At 38.8% G+C, this 19,212-nt stretch overlaps 1 protein-coding gene across 3 annotated transcripts; it reads right to left on the bottom strand.

The window, feature by feature from the left end:
* Positions 1 to 1,957: 1,957 nt before the first annotated feature.
* LOC139978946 (uncharacterized) lies at positions 1,958 to 18,161 on the bottom strand. Of its 3 annotated transcripts, XR_011797055.1 has the most exons (10): positions 17,623 to 18,161; positions 13,625 to 13,855; positions 12,921 to 13,117; positions 11,195 to 12,469; positions 8,937 to 9,071; positions 8,320 to 8,405; positions 7,754 to 7,871; positions 6,725 to 7,216; positions 5,922 to 5,994; positions 5,407 to 5,473 (listed from the first exon to the last, which is right to left on the bottom strand). XR_011797055.1 is itself a non-coding variant. In XM_071989531.1 (9 exons), the coding sequence occupies exons 1-9, from the start codon at positions 17,917 to 17,919 to the stop codon at positions 5,282 to 5,284; spliced, it is 2,604 nt and encodes an 867-aa protein (XP_071845632.1). In that variant the 5' UTR covers positions 17,920 to 18,159; the 3' UTR covers positions 1,958 to 5,281. The 3 variants fall into 3 exon arrangements, 2 of the variants coding, with proteins under 2 accessions (XP_071845632.1, XP_071845633.1); XM_071989531.1 differs by lacking the exon at positions 6,725 to 7,216 and having other exon boundaries at positions 1,958 to 5,473; positions 17,623 to 18,159; XM_071989532.1 differs by lacking the exons at positions 5,407 to 5,473; positions 5,922 to 5,994 and having other exon boundaries at positions 6,460 to 7,216.
* Between the last annotated feature and the right edge of the window lie 1,051 nt (positions 18,162 to 19,212).

The raw sequence follows: 19,212 nt of genomic DNA on the forward strand, positions 1-19,212 counted from the left end.
TTTCAATATTGAGGTGTTGTTCGAATATTTTTGGGCGGTGAGGTGGCAGAGCGGTATAAGCTGCATAGGAACTCGTACTGATGCAGGTACATTTCGAGTGAGTTTTTGTAGGTGCTTTGCATGGCTAAATTGAAGGGGTTCCCTGTTGTACTTAAATATCCAAGAATTTCACAATGGATAGAGGGAAACCCACTCCCCTTAGACCCTAGGATCACTGGAGACCAAACCCCTCACCCTTCCAGAATCCTAGATCCGGCCCTGCATCAAACAGTGGTGACGGAACGGGAGGGGGATTGGGGGCTAAAGGCATTATGATTTTTGTATCATCTCAACTCATCTGATATGTATTACCATATTTCATAGATTGTTTTTTTTCTCATCAATTGAGAAATTGCAGACATGAGATCCATATTTTCAGGCTAGGTACATGCAGCTTAGAATACTCGGGAAGTGCCGTTTCCGGCCATCTGGGGGTTTGTAAAGCCAAAAATTTTATGGTACGTTCCGCGCCAACCGGTGGTGGCGCTCCGCTTAGATAGTCTTACGTTCAGGCGCGGCTGGACCAGTCGGACCCCCCTGTCACAAATCCTGCATCCGCCCCTGGGTAAGCTAGGGGTAGGTTAGTATTAATTTAGTAAGGAGTAGATTTAAATTGTATCAAACCTGTGATTGCGGTTATCAGAAATCGATCCTGGGTTTACACATAGCGCCATCTATACGTCTGTTGCACGTCAGTGGTTTCTATCATTTTGGACAACCTACGTAGGCATTAGATGCATGGTGTAATGTTTTTTACTACCAAAGCGTTAAAACGATTTCATTTATTCGATTTAAATAATAATTCGATAATAATAAGTTTATTATTTCATTTATTTTACCTTACTTTCCTATATTTCCCGAGCCATATGAATTAGAGTAAATAACGTAATAATGTTGATGTCATCTGAGTATCTATGTTCTTATGATGGGTTGACATCGTCATCTATGAAGGTGTATGAGCAGGAAAATGTATTAGGTCGGCTTATAAAGGGTATGTTGCCCATCCCCACCCCTCCCCCATCCCAAGTCCATCTTTAGCGTCTCCACTTTTATAATCCTGACATAAAAACATTGAGGTTTCAATGTCGTACTTGACTTAATCTTTCAATAATCCGATTTTATATTCTACAGTCTGTGCAGCCAATAATTTCAATCAAAACAACTACGGCTTGTAGTAAATCTGAGGCACTGGATGTAAGAAGTCAGATATTGATACAAAGGGTTGTGTCGGTGGGGAGGGGAATTTGAGGGTAGTGTCAGTGGGGGGTGGAAGAATTGAAGGGTTGTGTCGGTAGGTAGGGGATTGGAAGGTTGTGTCGGTGGGGAGGGGGTTGGAGGGTAGTGACAGTTGGGAGGGGGATTGGAGGGTAGTGTCGGTGTGTAGGGGGTTGGAGGGTAGTGTCAGTGGGGAGGGGGTTTGGAGGGTACTGTCGGTGGGTACAGGGTTGGAGGGTAGTGTCAGTGGGGAGGGGGTTTGGAGGGTAGTGTCAGTGGGTGGGAAGAGTCAGCGTCGGTGTGAGTGGGTGGCAGTACTAGAGTCAGTGGGTGGGGTCGCTGGGTGAAAGGGATGTGGTCAGTGGATGGCAGGGATATATAGTTGATGGAAGGGTAAAGTTCGATGAGTGATATGGGTCAGTACATTTGAAATAACATCGCTGGGTGGGATGTTTACTGTCGTTGTGTGACAGGGATAGGGGCGGTGGGATTATTTTCAGAGATGAATTAATGACAAAGAGATTACCCTTTCCTTCAACATAAATATATCTATGATAAAAAAAATCATGTGATTGATACGTCGGCATGTGGGTTGTATTTTAGAAATTGAACATTAAGAGAGTGCTATTACACCCGAGCTCTAGGTGTCGGTTTGCAGGAGAGTATGAAAATTAAGACGCAAAAAACGTAAGAAGCAGAAATATCATTTTCATCTGGTAGAGGCAATTTCCTCTTTTTTATTTGCCACTGTTGGTCTCTCATTTCAACACATCCAACAATTCTTTGATAAATAAAATCTCTGTAATCATAGAAAAGAATATGCCCATGACTTGGATTCCTAGTCTGTAAGATTACGTCACAGTTATAAAGCCTACGTCACATTTAAAAAAGCAAGTGAGCAAAATATAGACTCGTGAAAAAAAAAATATGAATGAATCCATAGGAAAGACGACCTTGTAAAAGTTACATAGTAACTTAGTAATAATCACTATCAAACTTCTTACAGGTACACGAACTACAATAGACATAACAATAAATAAAACAAAAAGAGCGAGTAATAATAACACCTTAAATTTGGAACAAAGACCTTAATTAAAAACATGTGTATAACTTGTAAAAAGTCAACAACAAAAGGAATAAAAATGAGAAGAAGACATCATTCTATCATAAGTTTAACATTCACCGATTTCTTAAAGCATTCATTTATGCTGCAAAATCGTGAATGTTAAATTATATGCCAATATTCCAATGATAAAAGTTTGGTACTCGAAACTATGCAAACCATAAAACGCTAAAATATGACAAAATGGGCTTTGGTTAGTTTGTTTACCTTGCAATATTTCCTTCGCAAAATCTGACAAAGCTATACATCAAATAAATTATTCAATAAAATAACGTATTTAATCACCTTTGATACAAAGGCAAAGCACCATTTTACCCTTTTTTTTCTTGGGGGGGGGGGGGGTGAAGCCTTTTTTTCTACAACTAACGGTAACATAAAAGTAAAGGATTCTTCACCGCTAAAACATGTCTTTCCGAAACCTAAATACTAAAATACTACAAACAAAATATTAATAAATACACAAATATTGACAACTATATTTCTATAAGACGTTATGGAGAAAGAAAAAAGCCTCTAGTAACAGCTGCTCGATTGTCACCAACATTTTTATGACGTAACAGAAAGGAAAAGCATATGAAAGATTTCAAATTTCTCCACATTATTTCAATAACTTTCCGTTAATATAAAATTTCACACCAAATCTGAAATGGTTCATCACTGACAAATGTCTCTGTCGGTTGAAACGCCCGGTTAGTTAACTTCACAAATATTCAACTATTGATTGGCATTCTTAAATATGAAGCAGCCATTTCAGTATTGAGTTAATACGAAAACAAGTGTGAAACATACAAAGGAGAGTTTCCTTGCGACCTTCAAAACCATAACATGTCAAAATAGAAAGAAAAAAAAAACATAAATTACACACACACAACATTCCGAGGTTTGTCCCTGAAATGACGGCATAAATTTTATGAGCATTCAAGTTCAAACTGACGATTTTCTTTTAAACACATGACTTATTCTTGCAATCATTTGTTAAACTTTTTTTACAAGTTATTGGCATTTCACTGTATGCGATAGATTCTGGTGTTAATATCAGTGATTCCTTCTTTAGACACAAAGAATTAACATCATGCTAGAACATCAGCAATAGCTTATCGGAACACATAATAAGTCCATAATTGCATAGCTATAGGAATGTACTTGGAAGTCAAAACAGTTAATAGTAAACCGAAGCTTTTCGCTGATGAACATACAAAATTAAAGCTTAACATGAGACGAAGAATTTCAGAGAAAGAAGAGCTACAACTGACTATCCAAAAACCAAAATTGCGAAAATAAATTAAAAAGCTAAAGCAATGGTATTGCATATTTCACCGTGCTACGGCCAGAAAGGTATTAAATGCTAAATAAAAGTACCTTTGGATATCCGTCAACAACAAAAATATATGGAAAAGTCGAATGGAAACATATGTAACATATTGTAAGTGGCAAGACACAAAATATATTTCTATATAAATCCTTTGGCGCACTTTAATGCTTAGTTTTCATTATGATCCCCTCATAGAGGAAACTATATCAAACTTCTGTAATAAATATTTTTATCGCGATTTTACAAGTAGCTGGATTCCAGCCGGTCATAATCAGGCAATAACGAGCGGTTTCACATATGGAAATGGGAAATAATGAAAGAATTAAAACGATGATCGAATAAATTAATATGTCTAACCGAACATCCGTTATTTACTTCATACGAGATGGTTAGGCCGCATAATAGCGTATACTTTGACGTGTTAGGCTAAGATACCAACTGAGAAGCATGTAAATATAGGCTTTCACACTAGCATCAAAACATACAATTGGACCTCGATATGCACAAATAAGATACTGTCGTCAAAATCCATATGGTAAAGGTAATCACTTCTACTCAACTACTTTTTTTTTCATTTCGAATATTTTCAATAAATGAAAAATTATTTAAATAAAGGCTTCTTACTTACAGGTTAAGATGCTAAATTTTCATTCAGTCTTGATAAAATTGTAGAAATATGTTAAAATGGAACAATGTGACAGAATAAATGTGTCATAGTAAAAAATTTGTTCAATCAAGGGGCAATTGTCGTCGTCTGCTAATAAACAAAAATTAATAACATAAAAATTAATCTTAAAAGAGTTGTTTCAAACTTTAAAAGTTGTCATAATATCACTTAGATGGTGTACGTATTTTGTAATTATTAAACGATTTTTTATTCTTTTTAAATACGACTAACTTCATGATAACGTTTTTGTTTGATTACTTCATCAAACAGGATAGTTATATTTTATATATTTATTCAGTTTTTAGGAGATGAAATTTATTGAAAGGAAAAGATTGCTTAATCTAGTTTCTATATTTATGTATCTACTTGCTGCGTTAATGTATTTTTTCCAGAGTGGTTTTTTCATGTTATTTTCTATATTTTGCTAAAAACAAATAACCATTACAACAAACATATACGGTACCACATGAAAAATGGCAAAACTTTCGTTTATTGTGCAATGATTCTGTGGTTGTTGCTTTAAGTTTTTTAATTTGATCACTTTCACCGGAGATATATAAATAATGTCCATGTCCGGTTAAATGCAACGCATTTCAAACCTAATCACATATACTAATTGATTTAGCTCGTCACTGTACAGACTGCATATTCATATTGTTAACCTTTCTAACTTTGAACATGATCACCTTAAAACTGAAAGAAAAATATTATTCTTACGTTTGTCATTACTATACCATGTCTCTGTGCTAATATAGATCATTCCAAGTTAAAACGTTTGTCTTTTCTGGAAACACTATAGCCCGACCATATTACTTTGGAAGGCCAATTGCGCCACAATATGATATCGCCATTTGAGACATCCATTACTGCGCAAGCGTTATCTTTTGCAAGGTGTATTTCACACTGGTATTCCACGCACTTGACTTCACACAAGAGACACAGGTGGCTGTGATTTACTCGTTTTCCTCTCTTTGCTAAGTTTTCTGATTCTTTTGACGTCGTCAGGTGTTTGAGGTTGAGGCATTCCAATCATCTCGGGCAGTGGCAGTAACATCAAAACTGCAATCACTGACAGGGCAGCAAATATCATCATTGGGTATTTACTCGATGACTCTCCCTGTAGACGAACAAACAAAATTAGAACATTTTGTCAATCATGTTTTCAACATGTTTGTAGGGGACCATTGCATAGACTTAAGCACTAGTTCCTATCTGTAATCAAACCCAGCATCACATCGATATTAACTCGACCAATATTAACTGACCCGTTGACCAGTGGCGATATGAGATACCACGAAAAAGGCTGTCGTCTGTTTGTGGAAGAATTACATTATCACTATTAAAGACAACTCAGGGATAGGTCACAAATGTGTTGTTCATGTCTCCAATTGCTCTTTGGACTTTCTGGACAAGGAACACCTTCACTGGCTTCAATCTTCTAGCTAGCTACAGATTATCTTGGGTCTAAATTACTATTCTCTGACATCGGTATGCTCTCATTGATTTCTCAAATATCCCGGTAGCCGAAAAACCGGAGAATTAAGAACTCGAAAAACCAGACTTACCGAAATTAAAACAAAAGGAACGATGACTCCACCAATGCGGGAGCAGAGAACAAACAAACCAATGCCGACAGATCTAAAAAGGCAACGAGAAATAATAAAAGAGAAAATAAGTAACCATGGAGACGAACGCGCTTTGATTCATTACGTGCGTGGTCGTTTACCTTAAACACACCCAAATAATATACCACAGCGGTAGAACACTAGGCATTCAAATACCATAGCAATTTTTGACGTAATAGTAATAGTGCTTAACATTGTTTAAGATATATTGTACTCTGGAAACTATGAACATGGGATGTTCCTTCTTCAGGAATCAATGCAAAATTCGGGAGGCAAAAATTGTCCATTACTTTGATCTAAATAGGTGGTGTCATTTGATCACGTTTCAAAGGAGGAGATTGTTATGTACGTGGACATCACACCAAATAGGGTATACGAATTCTGGGATATGTGATCGTTTAAGTTAGCTGTAAAACACGACGGAGAGGTTGAGGGGTTTTTGGGAGGAGCAAAATAAGACAAAACAAAAGCAGACGAATTTTTATAATTAACGTGTTTCATTATCTTTTTGAGATAAAATTAGTTTACAGTACAGAACGAGTTATAGCAAAGCAGATAAGGATAAAGTTAAGAATATCAAAACAGTAAGAAAAGGAATATTTGTTCAAAGATACCATTTAAAACCCTCAAAATGAAGCCACTAATTGAAGTGGCTGCTTTAAATGCATCTTCTCACCAGGGGGACTTACTGCTGCTCGGTGAGAGGATGACATCCTCCCTCCGAGCAATATGAATATGCTCACCTTCCATATAACGTTTATCAGAAAGATAAGTTTTAGATATACATCGTGAGGAATGATGGCCAGATTATGAATGGGCGATTTAACAGACTCCATCCTCCCAGAAAGGATGTTAGGATGACTACGGCAGAGTGGTAGTCGAGGCGTTGTAGATGTTCCGGCCCGTTGATCATGAAAACTGACTACAACCAACCCCTCAGCTGGTGACATATTTCAGAGTTGATGAAAACTGGTGGTATAGATGCTGACATCCCAGCGATGAGGAAGAGTTTCACAATTTATCCCATGATGCATAGGAAGACTCTGTATGAGGAGAGACACTGCTGATTGGACCACACCGATGACGTATCCAGGGAGGATGACCAGGAGAGGAATGACGTTCTGTCATCTCGTTTCCAACCGTCGTCATCTTTGGTGATGTGGCTGAAGCATAGACGATGGTGTTTGTTGATCTCTTCAATGGAAAGTGCTTGGACCCAGGGGGCAAAAGCTGTACTGTATAAAGATATGTAGGGCTAGACTGGTAAAAATTCTGCTTTACGATTGACAAAAAGAGAAAAGCGATGGATTCTTTATAGAACCACTGCTGTGATAACCGTGAACAGCAGTTTACAGAGAAACTCACTTACCGGAATTATTTAATTTGCTGCAAAGTAAAATTAGTGTCAGAGTTAGAGAGAGAAGAGGGAGAGAAAATTTGTTGTTAGTTAATGTTTTTTTTTTCTTATTCATTTTAAGAGTGTCAAGTGCAATTTTAACACTGGTCGAGACCTTCCAACGCAATCATTGCAGAAAAAAGCTAACTTTTCAGTTTAGCAAAATTCTACTCATAAAAAAAGAGGAAAAAATGTATGGTGACGTTGGAAGATCTCGCTTGAATGTACGTTATTTTGTGTTTTATGCAGCTACATTTCAAAAGCGATAACAAGAAACACAAAGCCTTTGCAAATATCCTATAAATTCCATAGCAACGACAAATGGGATGTAAGACGAGTACAGACAGGCTTATAAGGAGTATATTTCTTAACATACCTCAGAGGTGTTGGCAAAACTTCGGCAGTCAACAAGCATTCCACGTTATATGCTGCCGACGTGAAGCATTTGGCAAGTAGAATAGCTACAACGGACACCACGGACGCCCAAGTTGGAACTGAAATGATGAACGACATGTACAATAAATAGTTACACCCCTAGTAGGAATAAAATCGTGGGGGTGGGGTGACGATGGTTCGTCGACTGCGGGATGGGCGAGGTGGAAGGGGTGGGGGGTGTGCTGATAATTCACCCGACAAAATACACTGTGATTGTTCCAGACAGAAGGTTGGAAAGTTTTTCGACGACTACATGCCTTAATTTAACATAAAGTGACAATTCGGCAAGGGGCTCATGGAAGCTGACATCACACCGAGAGCAGCAAACTGAATGGATCCAGGAGGAAGTTAGCATAAGGTGCCGAAAAGTATGAGAAATAACCTGTCTTTATTAGATAGAGGTAAGGAACAGTTCATACTGTCAGTACGATTGTTTTGAACCATGATATGAGAGGACAGTATAGAGTGGTAATAGCGATGGATTCAGTGAAACCAAATTAAACTTACCGTCATCTGTTGGAAGAAGCAGATAAACGAAGCACGACAAGGCGGTCACAAAGTGAAAGACACCACTAGGAATCCTTCTACCAATTCTGTAAGAAAGACAAAACAAAACCATTTTAAAATTGAGTCATTCTCTTTCCTTTGGCTCTTTGATTTTCATTTGAATGTCCCACACCATGGACAAAATATTCTTTTCTCTGCACCACCGCTTTCTGTCAGTAATACATGTTTTTTTTTTTATATATATATATATTCATGGTTATTTTAATGGAAAGTCATTTTCACACATCACATCATCACTTCACACATACATACATACACACACGCACAAGTCAGTTTAGTGTGTTAATTAAATACTGTTATAATCTCATAAACGACTTAAGTGAATTGCAGTCATAGTATTTTTTTTTTCTAAGCTACAACTGACCTTAATCATATATAAATATCTTGCACAACATTTACTACTGGGAACAAGTCCAGGGGATAACGGTGCACCCCTCCCCCTCCCCATCCCCGCCCCAACCCCCCCGCAGATCTTTACTATCCCGTGATACAATACACCAATGGGGTAAATTTGTTATCCACTGTAAAACTTAGCCAGTCGCTACGGGTTAATATACCTCACAGCAGAAATTGCAGCGACAATAACAGCAGGAATTTCCACCAAGCCAACAAGAGAGAAATTGATGTAAGGATCACCAGCTAGGGCGTTAGAGCTCATAGACAGCCCCACGTAGACGGAATATGTTGCAAACCTGAGAAATTCGAAAAATGGAGCACCATGCATACAAGATGTGTGAAGTTTTCCAAACCTCCACGGTCGGCGAGGTAAAATGGGCTCTAACAATATGGGGGAGACCATAGCCCACCCCAGTATCTACATAATGCTTTCATTGTTCCCTTTTTGTTAGCAATCAAAATGTGGGGAGAGTAATACCTTCATTTATGTTATTTATTCATTTGAACATGTATGTGAATAATGATAAATTAAAAAAAACCTAGGAGTATACATACGTTAAATTGAATGATGGTAAATGTATATAATGCGGGTGTAAACATTACATGCATTTAATATGATGCAATTATCAACAGTTGCAGTTATTATTATAGGTTAAGTTTTCACTGCAATAAGGGAATATAAAAGATCCATAGCGGACCCGTAAGTGTTTTTATTTATTTTAGATGCGTGGCCAACAAAAATTGATGTCCAACGTTACCTTAAAGATAATCTACCATTACACTGTCGAAAGCAGCTGGGTACTTGGAGGCTTTTGCCGTACTGCCTGCTTCAAGTATCATAATGATATTGAACAGAAGATACTCATAGTTGTTACAGCAGCTATACTCAGTGGCGGAGCTAGGGGTATTGGTCAAGGGGGGCGAGAATGGTCTGTAGGGGCGCTTTCGACACTATCTAAGCGGAGCGCCACCACAGATTGGCGCGGAGCGTACATACATTTTTTGAGTAAATATACTTCTTAGATCGCCGGAAATGACCCTTTCCTGGCCTTGCTAATTTGCAGATAAACGAAGAATAAAAGGTGTCATTGCCAACAAAATGTGACAAATGTCAATAGGTAGATGAGAGCGCAATAAAAAAGTCAATAATCGCGAATAAGTAAAAAGTGGTAAAAAGCTGAAAAGGGCGCCAGCAGTCCATTTGAGTCCGTCGGGGGGGGGGGCACCCCCCTGACTGTATGGACGCTCCGCCACTGGCTATACTGTACATGTCCCACAACCGTTCATCAGTAATTACTACTTTGTGTTAGTAACATGGTAACATGCGTTACAGGTGAAACTGTAACAAGTTAACAACTGTAAAGCTGTTAACATGTTCCCATGTAAGACAAAGAACTGCGCGACTGGACAAGGAGTCTATGAAGATGAGAATGCCTACAAGATGAAGTAAAGGAGGTACGGTACCGCTTGATTCAAGCTCGCGTCTCTCTTTAAATTACGCCAATTCGTCTTGCCGAGAACGAAGAAAAGGCCATGTTCGGGTATATCCATAAGCCTCCTTATAGCATAAATCGATTAGATACTTCATTTTAGAATCGCGTATTAATGAACTCACACTAGAAGGTTGGTACAGCAACTACTGTTCAAATCCCACATCCGTGTATCAGTAATTACTACTGTGTGTTTGTAACACGGTAACATGTGTCACAGGATATGAACAGTAGTTACTGTACTAGTTATGAGTATCGGGTGCAATGAATAACAGTTCTACGCTTATGATATTATAGAACAAACCAGGCAGCCAACAAGCAGCCAACAAATAACATGACAATGCACACAAGAATTTTACTGTTGTTAACAGCAGATAATTGCAATACATATCAAGTATAAAGTTCATCCTAGCTTTATACTTTCCTTACGATTCAAGACTCTAATATTGACCTAAAATCACCTTTGACCTTCACATACAAACAATTCAGTTGCTTATACTCACAAAGGCGGATCTGTTAACATACTATACTCTTCAGCAGTTATGGTGTTTTCACAGTTTTTTCGCTGAAGAACATTGTTAAACTTTGATCTTCCATAACAAACAAAAGTGGTCATGAACCTACAAAGGTGGATTCACATAACAAATTTGAAAGTTTGTTCAAAATTTAATTTTGCAGTTTTGCAAATTCCTTGACCTCTGCTGATAATGACATGAAAGCAACAGCAAATTGTAATGTTGATATTATCAACGTTTTTGTTTTCAAATCGCAGTCCTGACGTCATGTTTCTCGAAAACCCATTGCCAGTACAGCGTGTCTATTTTTTTTTTGTTTTTGTTTTGTTTTGGTTTTTTGGTTTTAATTTTGATTCAATCTTTTTCAGCTATAACTAACAGACTTAAAGACGAAATCACCATTTTAACACTTACCATAGAACCATGGACGAAATAGTGACTAGACGAACGGATGACATTCTAAACAGATCAAAGGCATTATATTCTTTAACTTTCTCCGTCGTAATCTTCTCCGTCATTTTATCATCGAATGTTGTCGTTATTTCTGTGTAGCCAACCCTCTTCGGTTGCCTACTGAATCCTTCTTCCAAGGAATCGTAATCAGATAAATGGCCGACGTTACTAGTCGAGGAATTAAAGCCCGATGTGTCATCTTCAATCGTCTCCTCGCTTTGAGTACTTTCCATATTCTCGTATTGCGCCCCTATATTTGGAAACAGGCTCTGGGAAAACCCAAATGGCAATGCGAGAGTGGGAACTGACAACAAATATGACGAATCTGCTTGGTCGTTTGCGTTTAGGGTCAAGTTAGGTGGCTTCCTATTGACCTTTGACCGGTGGTCACTTTTGTGTTGGGGAGGGTTGGCAGCTGCTCCTGTTGTTGCAATTTCAGAAGGGCAGACTGTAATGTTAGGTATCGAGTTAGTTCTCGAGAAGCCGGAATTGTTCAATTCAACTGAAAGATCGTTTCCAATGTTGGTCCTATCAACCTGATGAATTTCAGATTGGTACGTGTAAAAAGTGGGAATATTGCACAGAGAGACTGACTTTTTCCTAAGGGGTTTGGTTACTGACAATTTGGGCTGCTGTTTGAGTTCTTTCTGTGGTAAGGGAATCGCATTCTCCTCTGGTTGTCGTCGTTGCTGCTGAGGTAGACTTTCGTTGCTGAGGAGCATTTCATTCTGCTCGACTAGTTCGGACAGGATGGAGATTGAGCTGTTGACACGGTACAAATCACTGGTGACATTCACTTTCTCGCAGTGTCCAGGAAACTGTTGAAGTCCATTCCGTGAAGAACGGGAAGAAGGTAGATTTGACATGGAGGTAGATGAAAAGGACAGGTTGGCAGAAGTCGCCAGATGGGTGGTTTCTTCGGTTTCCGATTCACTGCTGTAATTATCAAGGCTATAATTGTCCTCTGCTGGTATGTAGTCTCTGTCCAGACTGACAGCGGAATCGTACATGAAGAGATCTTCTACGGATTTACCAGTTTCTTTCCGTGGCAGGTCGCTCTCTGAGGTAGTCTGTTCGTCGTAATCAGTCGCTCCGTCGGTGAGTTCGCCCTTCTTCATTTCCAAAATAGGGAAAGCGACGTCGATTTTGTTCACGGTGGCAATTCTTTGCAGCACCTCCTCCAACTTTTCGTACTTGCCTTTTGATGCCAGCCACTGAATTGATTCTGGCACAAACCTAAAATGGTAACAAAAAAAAGAGAAGGAATAAAAGCATATACTGTATACACAGTTGGAACTACAATCCATGCAGTAGTTGAAAGGGTAACCCCTACTATATACGTTGGATACAAAAGCCATTGTATTTGCTTCCATTAAGAATAAAAAAGAAAGTAAAACTTACTTGATACTGACTAGTGGATTGAGGATCAGTTGAATCCCCTTTCCCTCCCTCCATTATCCCGATAGAATATTAACGACTACAGTGACCCCGACAGACGTTTGTGACTGAAAGAGGCACCCACCCACTTGTGTACAACTGTGAAGTGACTGTAGGGGTGAGAAGGGAGGAGGGGGGGGGGGAGACTATACTCGAATATAATGCCCAAACCCTCAGGGTTGTGATTGTAGTAATCGTTTAGACTTTCAAGTGTAATTTAAGGGATTAAACAGATTAAATTGATCCTTACCAGCATAGCGGTACAAGAATGATCCTCAACACGCTTATGGTGATTTGAAGATGACGCCAGTCCTTGATGAAGTAGGCAAGTGCGGCCAACCCAACATATGAAACACTGTTGAAACTTGAGAGGAGGATGCTAGCTGCAGCTCTCCTCTTGGACGGAAACAGTTCCAAAGCTAAAACATATGCGGTGAGAATAGCACCCTGTATACAGAAATATGAACACGTGGTAAATTATAGTTCGGTAGGCGGTCGGGCTCAACGTTATGGGAATACGTTATATCAAAGTCATGATTATATCAATATTCCAGTTTCCATTTTATGATAACACCTCAGAGTATCGACTTTATCTAAGAGGTGTGGTGGGGGTTAATTATTAAAGAGAGGGGAGATCACAAGCTGAAGTGGAAATGCTTTTTGTTACTCTTTGAGAGGTACTCAATTGTAACTTCACGAACGTTGTTTTGCAACCCAATGCCTCTCCTTATAATACATACAGTATGGACACAAGTATATCACATAATGAAAATATTTAATATATTCGGACCCATACGAGAAATGTTAGCTTAACTTTAAGCCACCGGGAGAGGGGGTCGGTGGGGGGGGGGGTCATCGTGGCTATGGCTCTTTACCTAACCAAATACAATGTTATACGGTATTTATTTGAGAGTGAAATATACATCTTCATCTAGTCGTCATCCGAGTACTTACTGGACAAATGAATCCTATAAGGATTCGCAATGCTGCAAAGAGCCAAATGTTTGGAACGAATCCCGAGGCAAGACCGAATAGAGGAGACAGCGTTACACACATGACCAAGATCGGTTTTCTTCCAAAAGAATCTGACATCTGGCCTAACACAATGGACCCTACCATCATGCCAACCATGAATAATGATTGGGACAACTCTACCAGCACGGCCTTGTCCCCGACTAACTGCCACTGAAAATAGGAACAAAGTAATAACATTTTAGTATTATATGAATAGATTATGTTATAGGATAGATTGCCCATTCAATTCCATATGAAGGTATCGGTAATAAATTAACGTGTTATATATCTCCGTACAATTGTAAAAACAAAATTAAAATTACGAAATAACTATGTTCGGGATCACGTACGTAACCGTTACCATTTTCCAATCTACTTCAGGGTCCCCCCCCTCCCCCTATTTCCGGAGTGTGACAAGACTGTTCTATCATGGGGCATATACTGCTCACAGCAGGCAGCACAATGTGACGGTCTTTCCGCGAAAATCGTCTCAAAAATGTATTAACTTACAAAAAGAGGGTAAAAAGGGGGGGGGGGAGGATAATAAAACCGTCCACCTAATGTTAATCAATACAGAATATTGCTGGTAGGGTTCTCAAGTTAAGTACATGTTCGCGGTCTGAGGTGCATGAGGTGTATGGTTTTGGGAGGGGTACATGCTCGCGGTCTGAGGTGTATGGTATGGGGAGGGATACAGAGAAGTGAAATACAAGATAGACAGCACAACCGTTAGATGGAGTAAATATATATGCAGATACGAAACTGTCACATTTTCATATAATATTTAGTAATTTTGACGTTTCTTGATGAATACCGTACCACCTCGACCGATATTAATAACATTCTCATATGCAAACAATTGCCATATTTTTTTTTAAACGATGTATATCTCATTCAATTTTATAAAATGAAAAATAATTGTTGGTTTATACTTAGGTTAGGTATTCCTGAGGTACATACTACTTCTTTATAGAAACTTCAACAATTATTCGCTAAAGAAGTTTGGGCGGGCGTAGTGGTGGGGGAGCGGCTGGACCAGACAAGATGTATAATTTAGGCCTATTAGGCGAATATGCTTCCTTTCATGTAATTGTAAAGGTCGCCATTGTTTGTCAAATGACATGCAGTAACATCAATCCCGTCCTGTTACGGTCTATGATGCCCTTTACCATGAAACATAAATTAGCGCACAATGGGTTACCCCAGCAGCGGAAAACCGCAAAATAGTGCGCAAAAACAGAGTAGTCACGCGATTGTACAATATTGAGACCGAATGCATGAAGAGTACAGAAGGGTGGCGCTGTTCACTCACAAAGTGACTTTCACTTTTGACTTGACTTTCAATTACATTACATTACTTTATTAAGATGTTGTTATAACTAAATGTAAAAGCCATGTACAAATTACTTCAAGGAAACCAAGTGTGTGAAACCTCGTGTAGCAACGGATCATAGTAATTGGGGCCGGGAAGGGGGCAATAACGGGTAAAACCTCGGTGTCGCGCAGGTCCAACCAAACAACCAACCTCGGCTCGACCAAGAACCACGTGAACTTCCTATCCTAGTGGCAATGAAAAAAACGGTCCAGTCAGACACGGTATAAATGATACACGCCTATGTGAACTACCACGGAGGTCTCATAGAAACATGTCACAAAAAGTGCACATCAAATTTCTGCTTATTTCTTTGGACATTGATTTCTTTGTATTTGGTGACGATGAATTGGTTGTTTCGAAATTCGAGATTAACGTAAACGTTACATGCATGAAACTGGTCGTCACGTATGGTAATAGCTCAAAATGTGTGTTGACCGGGCTGTGATGTTTAACTGAAAGATGGACTACCAGTAGTACCCATTCTACCTCTACCTCTGTACGACCCCACCTGAAGACCATCGTCCCCCCCCCCTCCCCCTTCTAACTGATGCTCCTGCATGTGGTTTTAAATCAACGTAAAAATCTCTACCAGAAGTACTTGCACTCTTGTTTCTATTTCATTCTCCTCTCCATAACATATTTGCGCTATTCTGTTTTATGCATTGACAGCGGGTCGTCAAATTCTTTTTCGATTTTAAACCATCTCATCTTATTTGAACTACTCCATTATACCAGGGAGTTGTTCCATAACAACTCCCAGCTGTTTATACTGATTTAGATTTATTTCCTATTGTTCAAATCCCTGGACGAAACTTAACAATACACCAAAAATTTACAATACACCTCTTTTGAGTCAACTGTCTTTGGTGAGCTTAATCTTGTAAATTCACTTTGTCACGAACCTTTCAACAAAAAAAAACCACACACACGCAAACAATGCAAAGTATTACTTTCAATGCAAAAACGTCATAGAAAGCTACTTTTAGCGCAACAGGAACAAAAGTAATAAATTATTACAAGCAGGTTTATCGAGTCACCAATCACATGACAGTACGGGAAATATGACCTTTTGCTGTCGTAGCAACAGGGACACGCCTTTTGCACACGTATTGCATTTTACATAGTAACCACGCTCTGAGGCCAGTTGGGAACCGGTTTCAGCTGGATTTCCTGTTTGTTATTACGAAATCACTCTCTTTGTTCAATAGCTGCAAACGATCGATTCCCAGGGATCTTTGTCAGTTTGGAGTGATTATAACGGTACACTTGGGATGATGAAATATAGCGGTATAGATGCCCGCATTCAAAGATAGTACAAATAGAAACCGCTATTTGACTGTGTTGAAATAGCAATGTAACATCGGCATAATAATCTGTACGAAGTTCCTACTATAGCAACGGCTGTATATATATGTGTACTTAAGATCATAAGATCCATTACTTGAATAAACAAGATAAAATGCTTCCACGAATTAGAGACGAAATTAACCTTAGAAGACATTTTCTTATAAAGCAATTTTTATTTAAACTTTTAATGGATTATACAGAGCATTGAGTAGAACTTAATTTGTGGACTTAATTTTGATATTTTAAGCATATATTTTATGTCGGCCTATATTAACCTCAAGAATGTATCAGTTCTCCCGGGTTTATTTAACAAGGGTTGCATATAAGAACAAGTTCAACTACACCAGAAAACGTGCGGTATCAATAATGGGACTAAAACATGCGGTGTTACCAATTTATTGTTTGTTTGGCGTGACGTAGCATATAGACCTTTATCACTATAGGTGGACTTAGTGGAAGATATAAACCACAAGACAAAAGTCGAATCCCGCCCATCGTCAAAGCGATTAATTGTGCGTTTACAACATTTCCGGTCACATGGGATCACGACAATTTCGTAACTTATTAAGACATTGCGCAAGAAATGGCAAAAACCAACTGGTTCGAAGCTGCCACGATATCATATATATAGGCGTTAAGGCGTTTATATAGGCCTACTGCATTGATGTTTTGAGCAGCGGTCGATTTGAAGAGTATGGCCTTAATATACACTGAAAGAAAAATCTTGTACTTATGGTAACGATTAAGCGTTCAAATAGCCTACATCATAATGAGAAACACGTCATACACACGTTAGCTACATGTATTAATATGGTAATAATCATGAAACTTTAATGAACTAAAACTTGCGCCTTCCTCGGAGGGATGGGATAAATATTATTAAATCCATAACATATTTTTAAATATGAATGATGTATCATATTATTTCTCCACGAAATGAGACCATAATTACATTTTCACATTGGCTTAAGGATGTGATTAATTAGCAATTGGAACAATTGCGTTTCGCCTAATCCAGTTATAGTAGGTTAAGAATAATCTTTACTTTAGAATTAAGACTATCTAATCGAAGTACTAATACTATATAGTCTATGCAAATGGGAAATGCGATCGGACAATCTTTGGCCAGACATTGAATAAATTATATCAGTCATTGTACAAGCTAACAAAGGGTCCATGAAATTGAAAACTGTAATTAAACGTCTCTAATTCTTACCTCGGAAACCATTGTTCTGCCGTATGTATCAAGATTGAATACCATCACCTCTCCATCTTCACAAATTTCGTTCGTCAACGAGCTGTTGTTAGCAATGTAACCAGTGAAATCTTCAACATTTTCGTCTTCTGTGGCTATCGTACGGCAGGAATACTCTGACGATGGTGCCATGAAACTTGTAACAGAAAGCATATCCCATACAGGAAAAGATATTCCTTGCAATCCACAGAAAATGTAAATCAAAACTTGGAACTTGCCTATTCGGCCAAGCTTATCGAAAATTCCGTCGATTTCCATCGCGTCCTGATTTCTGTATAGCCAACAAGATTTTCTCTTGGTTGAGAACTTGATTGTTGTCACAAACTATTCCCTTTTAACTTCAACTCGACGGTTAGTGCTATCTTCTGACTATCATGGCTTTTCTTCAGACGACTACGACACTAAGTCACGAAAAACGATCAGTAGCTACACTGCACAGCGAACGACTGCGATCCTTAGAACAGACAGACTTCAGTGTGATCAGCTGTAGAGAGTTACCGCATGTGATTGGAAATTTCCTCCAACGACTGAGAAATTTAAATATTCATGAGGTTGCACCATTGTGCATTGTGTGACATATAGTGTTGCTACGGCTGTAACGGTGCGGCAGGGTCTCGCCGTGCCAACCATTGAGATTAATACGTAAACAGCGCAGACAATATCGTGTGCGTGATTATGCCTCAATGAAAGTTAACAATAGCTGCTTGCTAACACCGGGGTCGGGAAAAACAAAATCTCGTGACAACTTTAATTTGGCGAAAAATACTTTATTTTACTTTTAGAATAAAGGTTTTTATATAGGAGGAAAATTTGAGGCCAGTTGATGGTCAGTGTCAATGCAACGTGTTCTCTCTCATTCGTGGGAAGACTTCGTAGTGGGATTTTGCCTGCAGTTTATACCAGCTGCAGTATAATACTGGCGTTCACTCTATCAGCTGTCTTGTCATTTTATAAGGGGTATGGAGGGGGTGGGGAGTCATATTCTCGCTCTCCTGAGGTGTGCAATAACCAGATGAATCACTTGAATCATGGGGTTAGAAGAGATCTTCTAACTCCATGCTTGAATGAACCAAGTAGAACAGTTTTGGTGGTCTCAATCTGCTAGAAGCCCATTATAGGTAAAACAAACGGGAAGGGAGGGAATGGGTGGGAGGGGGGGGGGGGGCGCAGTACGTCGTAAAACTTGAAGCTATACAGTGAGTTGTAATATATCGACAAAGTACTTTTTATGAAAATCATGCATGTATACTATGAGTATGCTAAGATATTGGGGCCAAGTATGGTAACTATTTAAGACTTGTTATAAATTGGAAGTTACCGGAATACTTATGTGCATTGCGATGACCGGATCATTGTAGCCTAATAAGTCTAAAGGCCGGGCGACTGAACAGTCATCTCTTGAAAATCGCACCAGTGTTCCTGTAGATCTACTATAGGCCTACTCCATTGGCTGTACAATTTAATTAAACAATTATTAGGGTTAATTAACCCTAATTATTAATGCTCAAATACGAAATGGTGCTATATTTTCCCCTTCAAAGAAGATTTTAT

The sequence above is a fragment of the Apostichopus japonicus genome, chromosome 13, assembly GCF_037975245.1.
Source record: "Apostichopus japonicus isolate 1M-3 chromosome 13, ASM3797524v1, whole genome shotgun sequence".
Taxonomy (NCBI): domain Eukaryota; kingdom Metazoa; phylum Echinodermata; class Holothuroidea; order Aspidochirotida; family Stichopodidae; genus Apostichopus; species Apostichopus japonicus.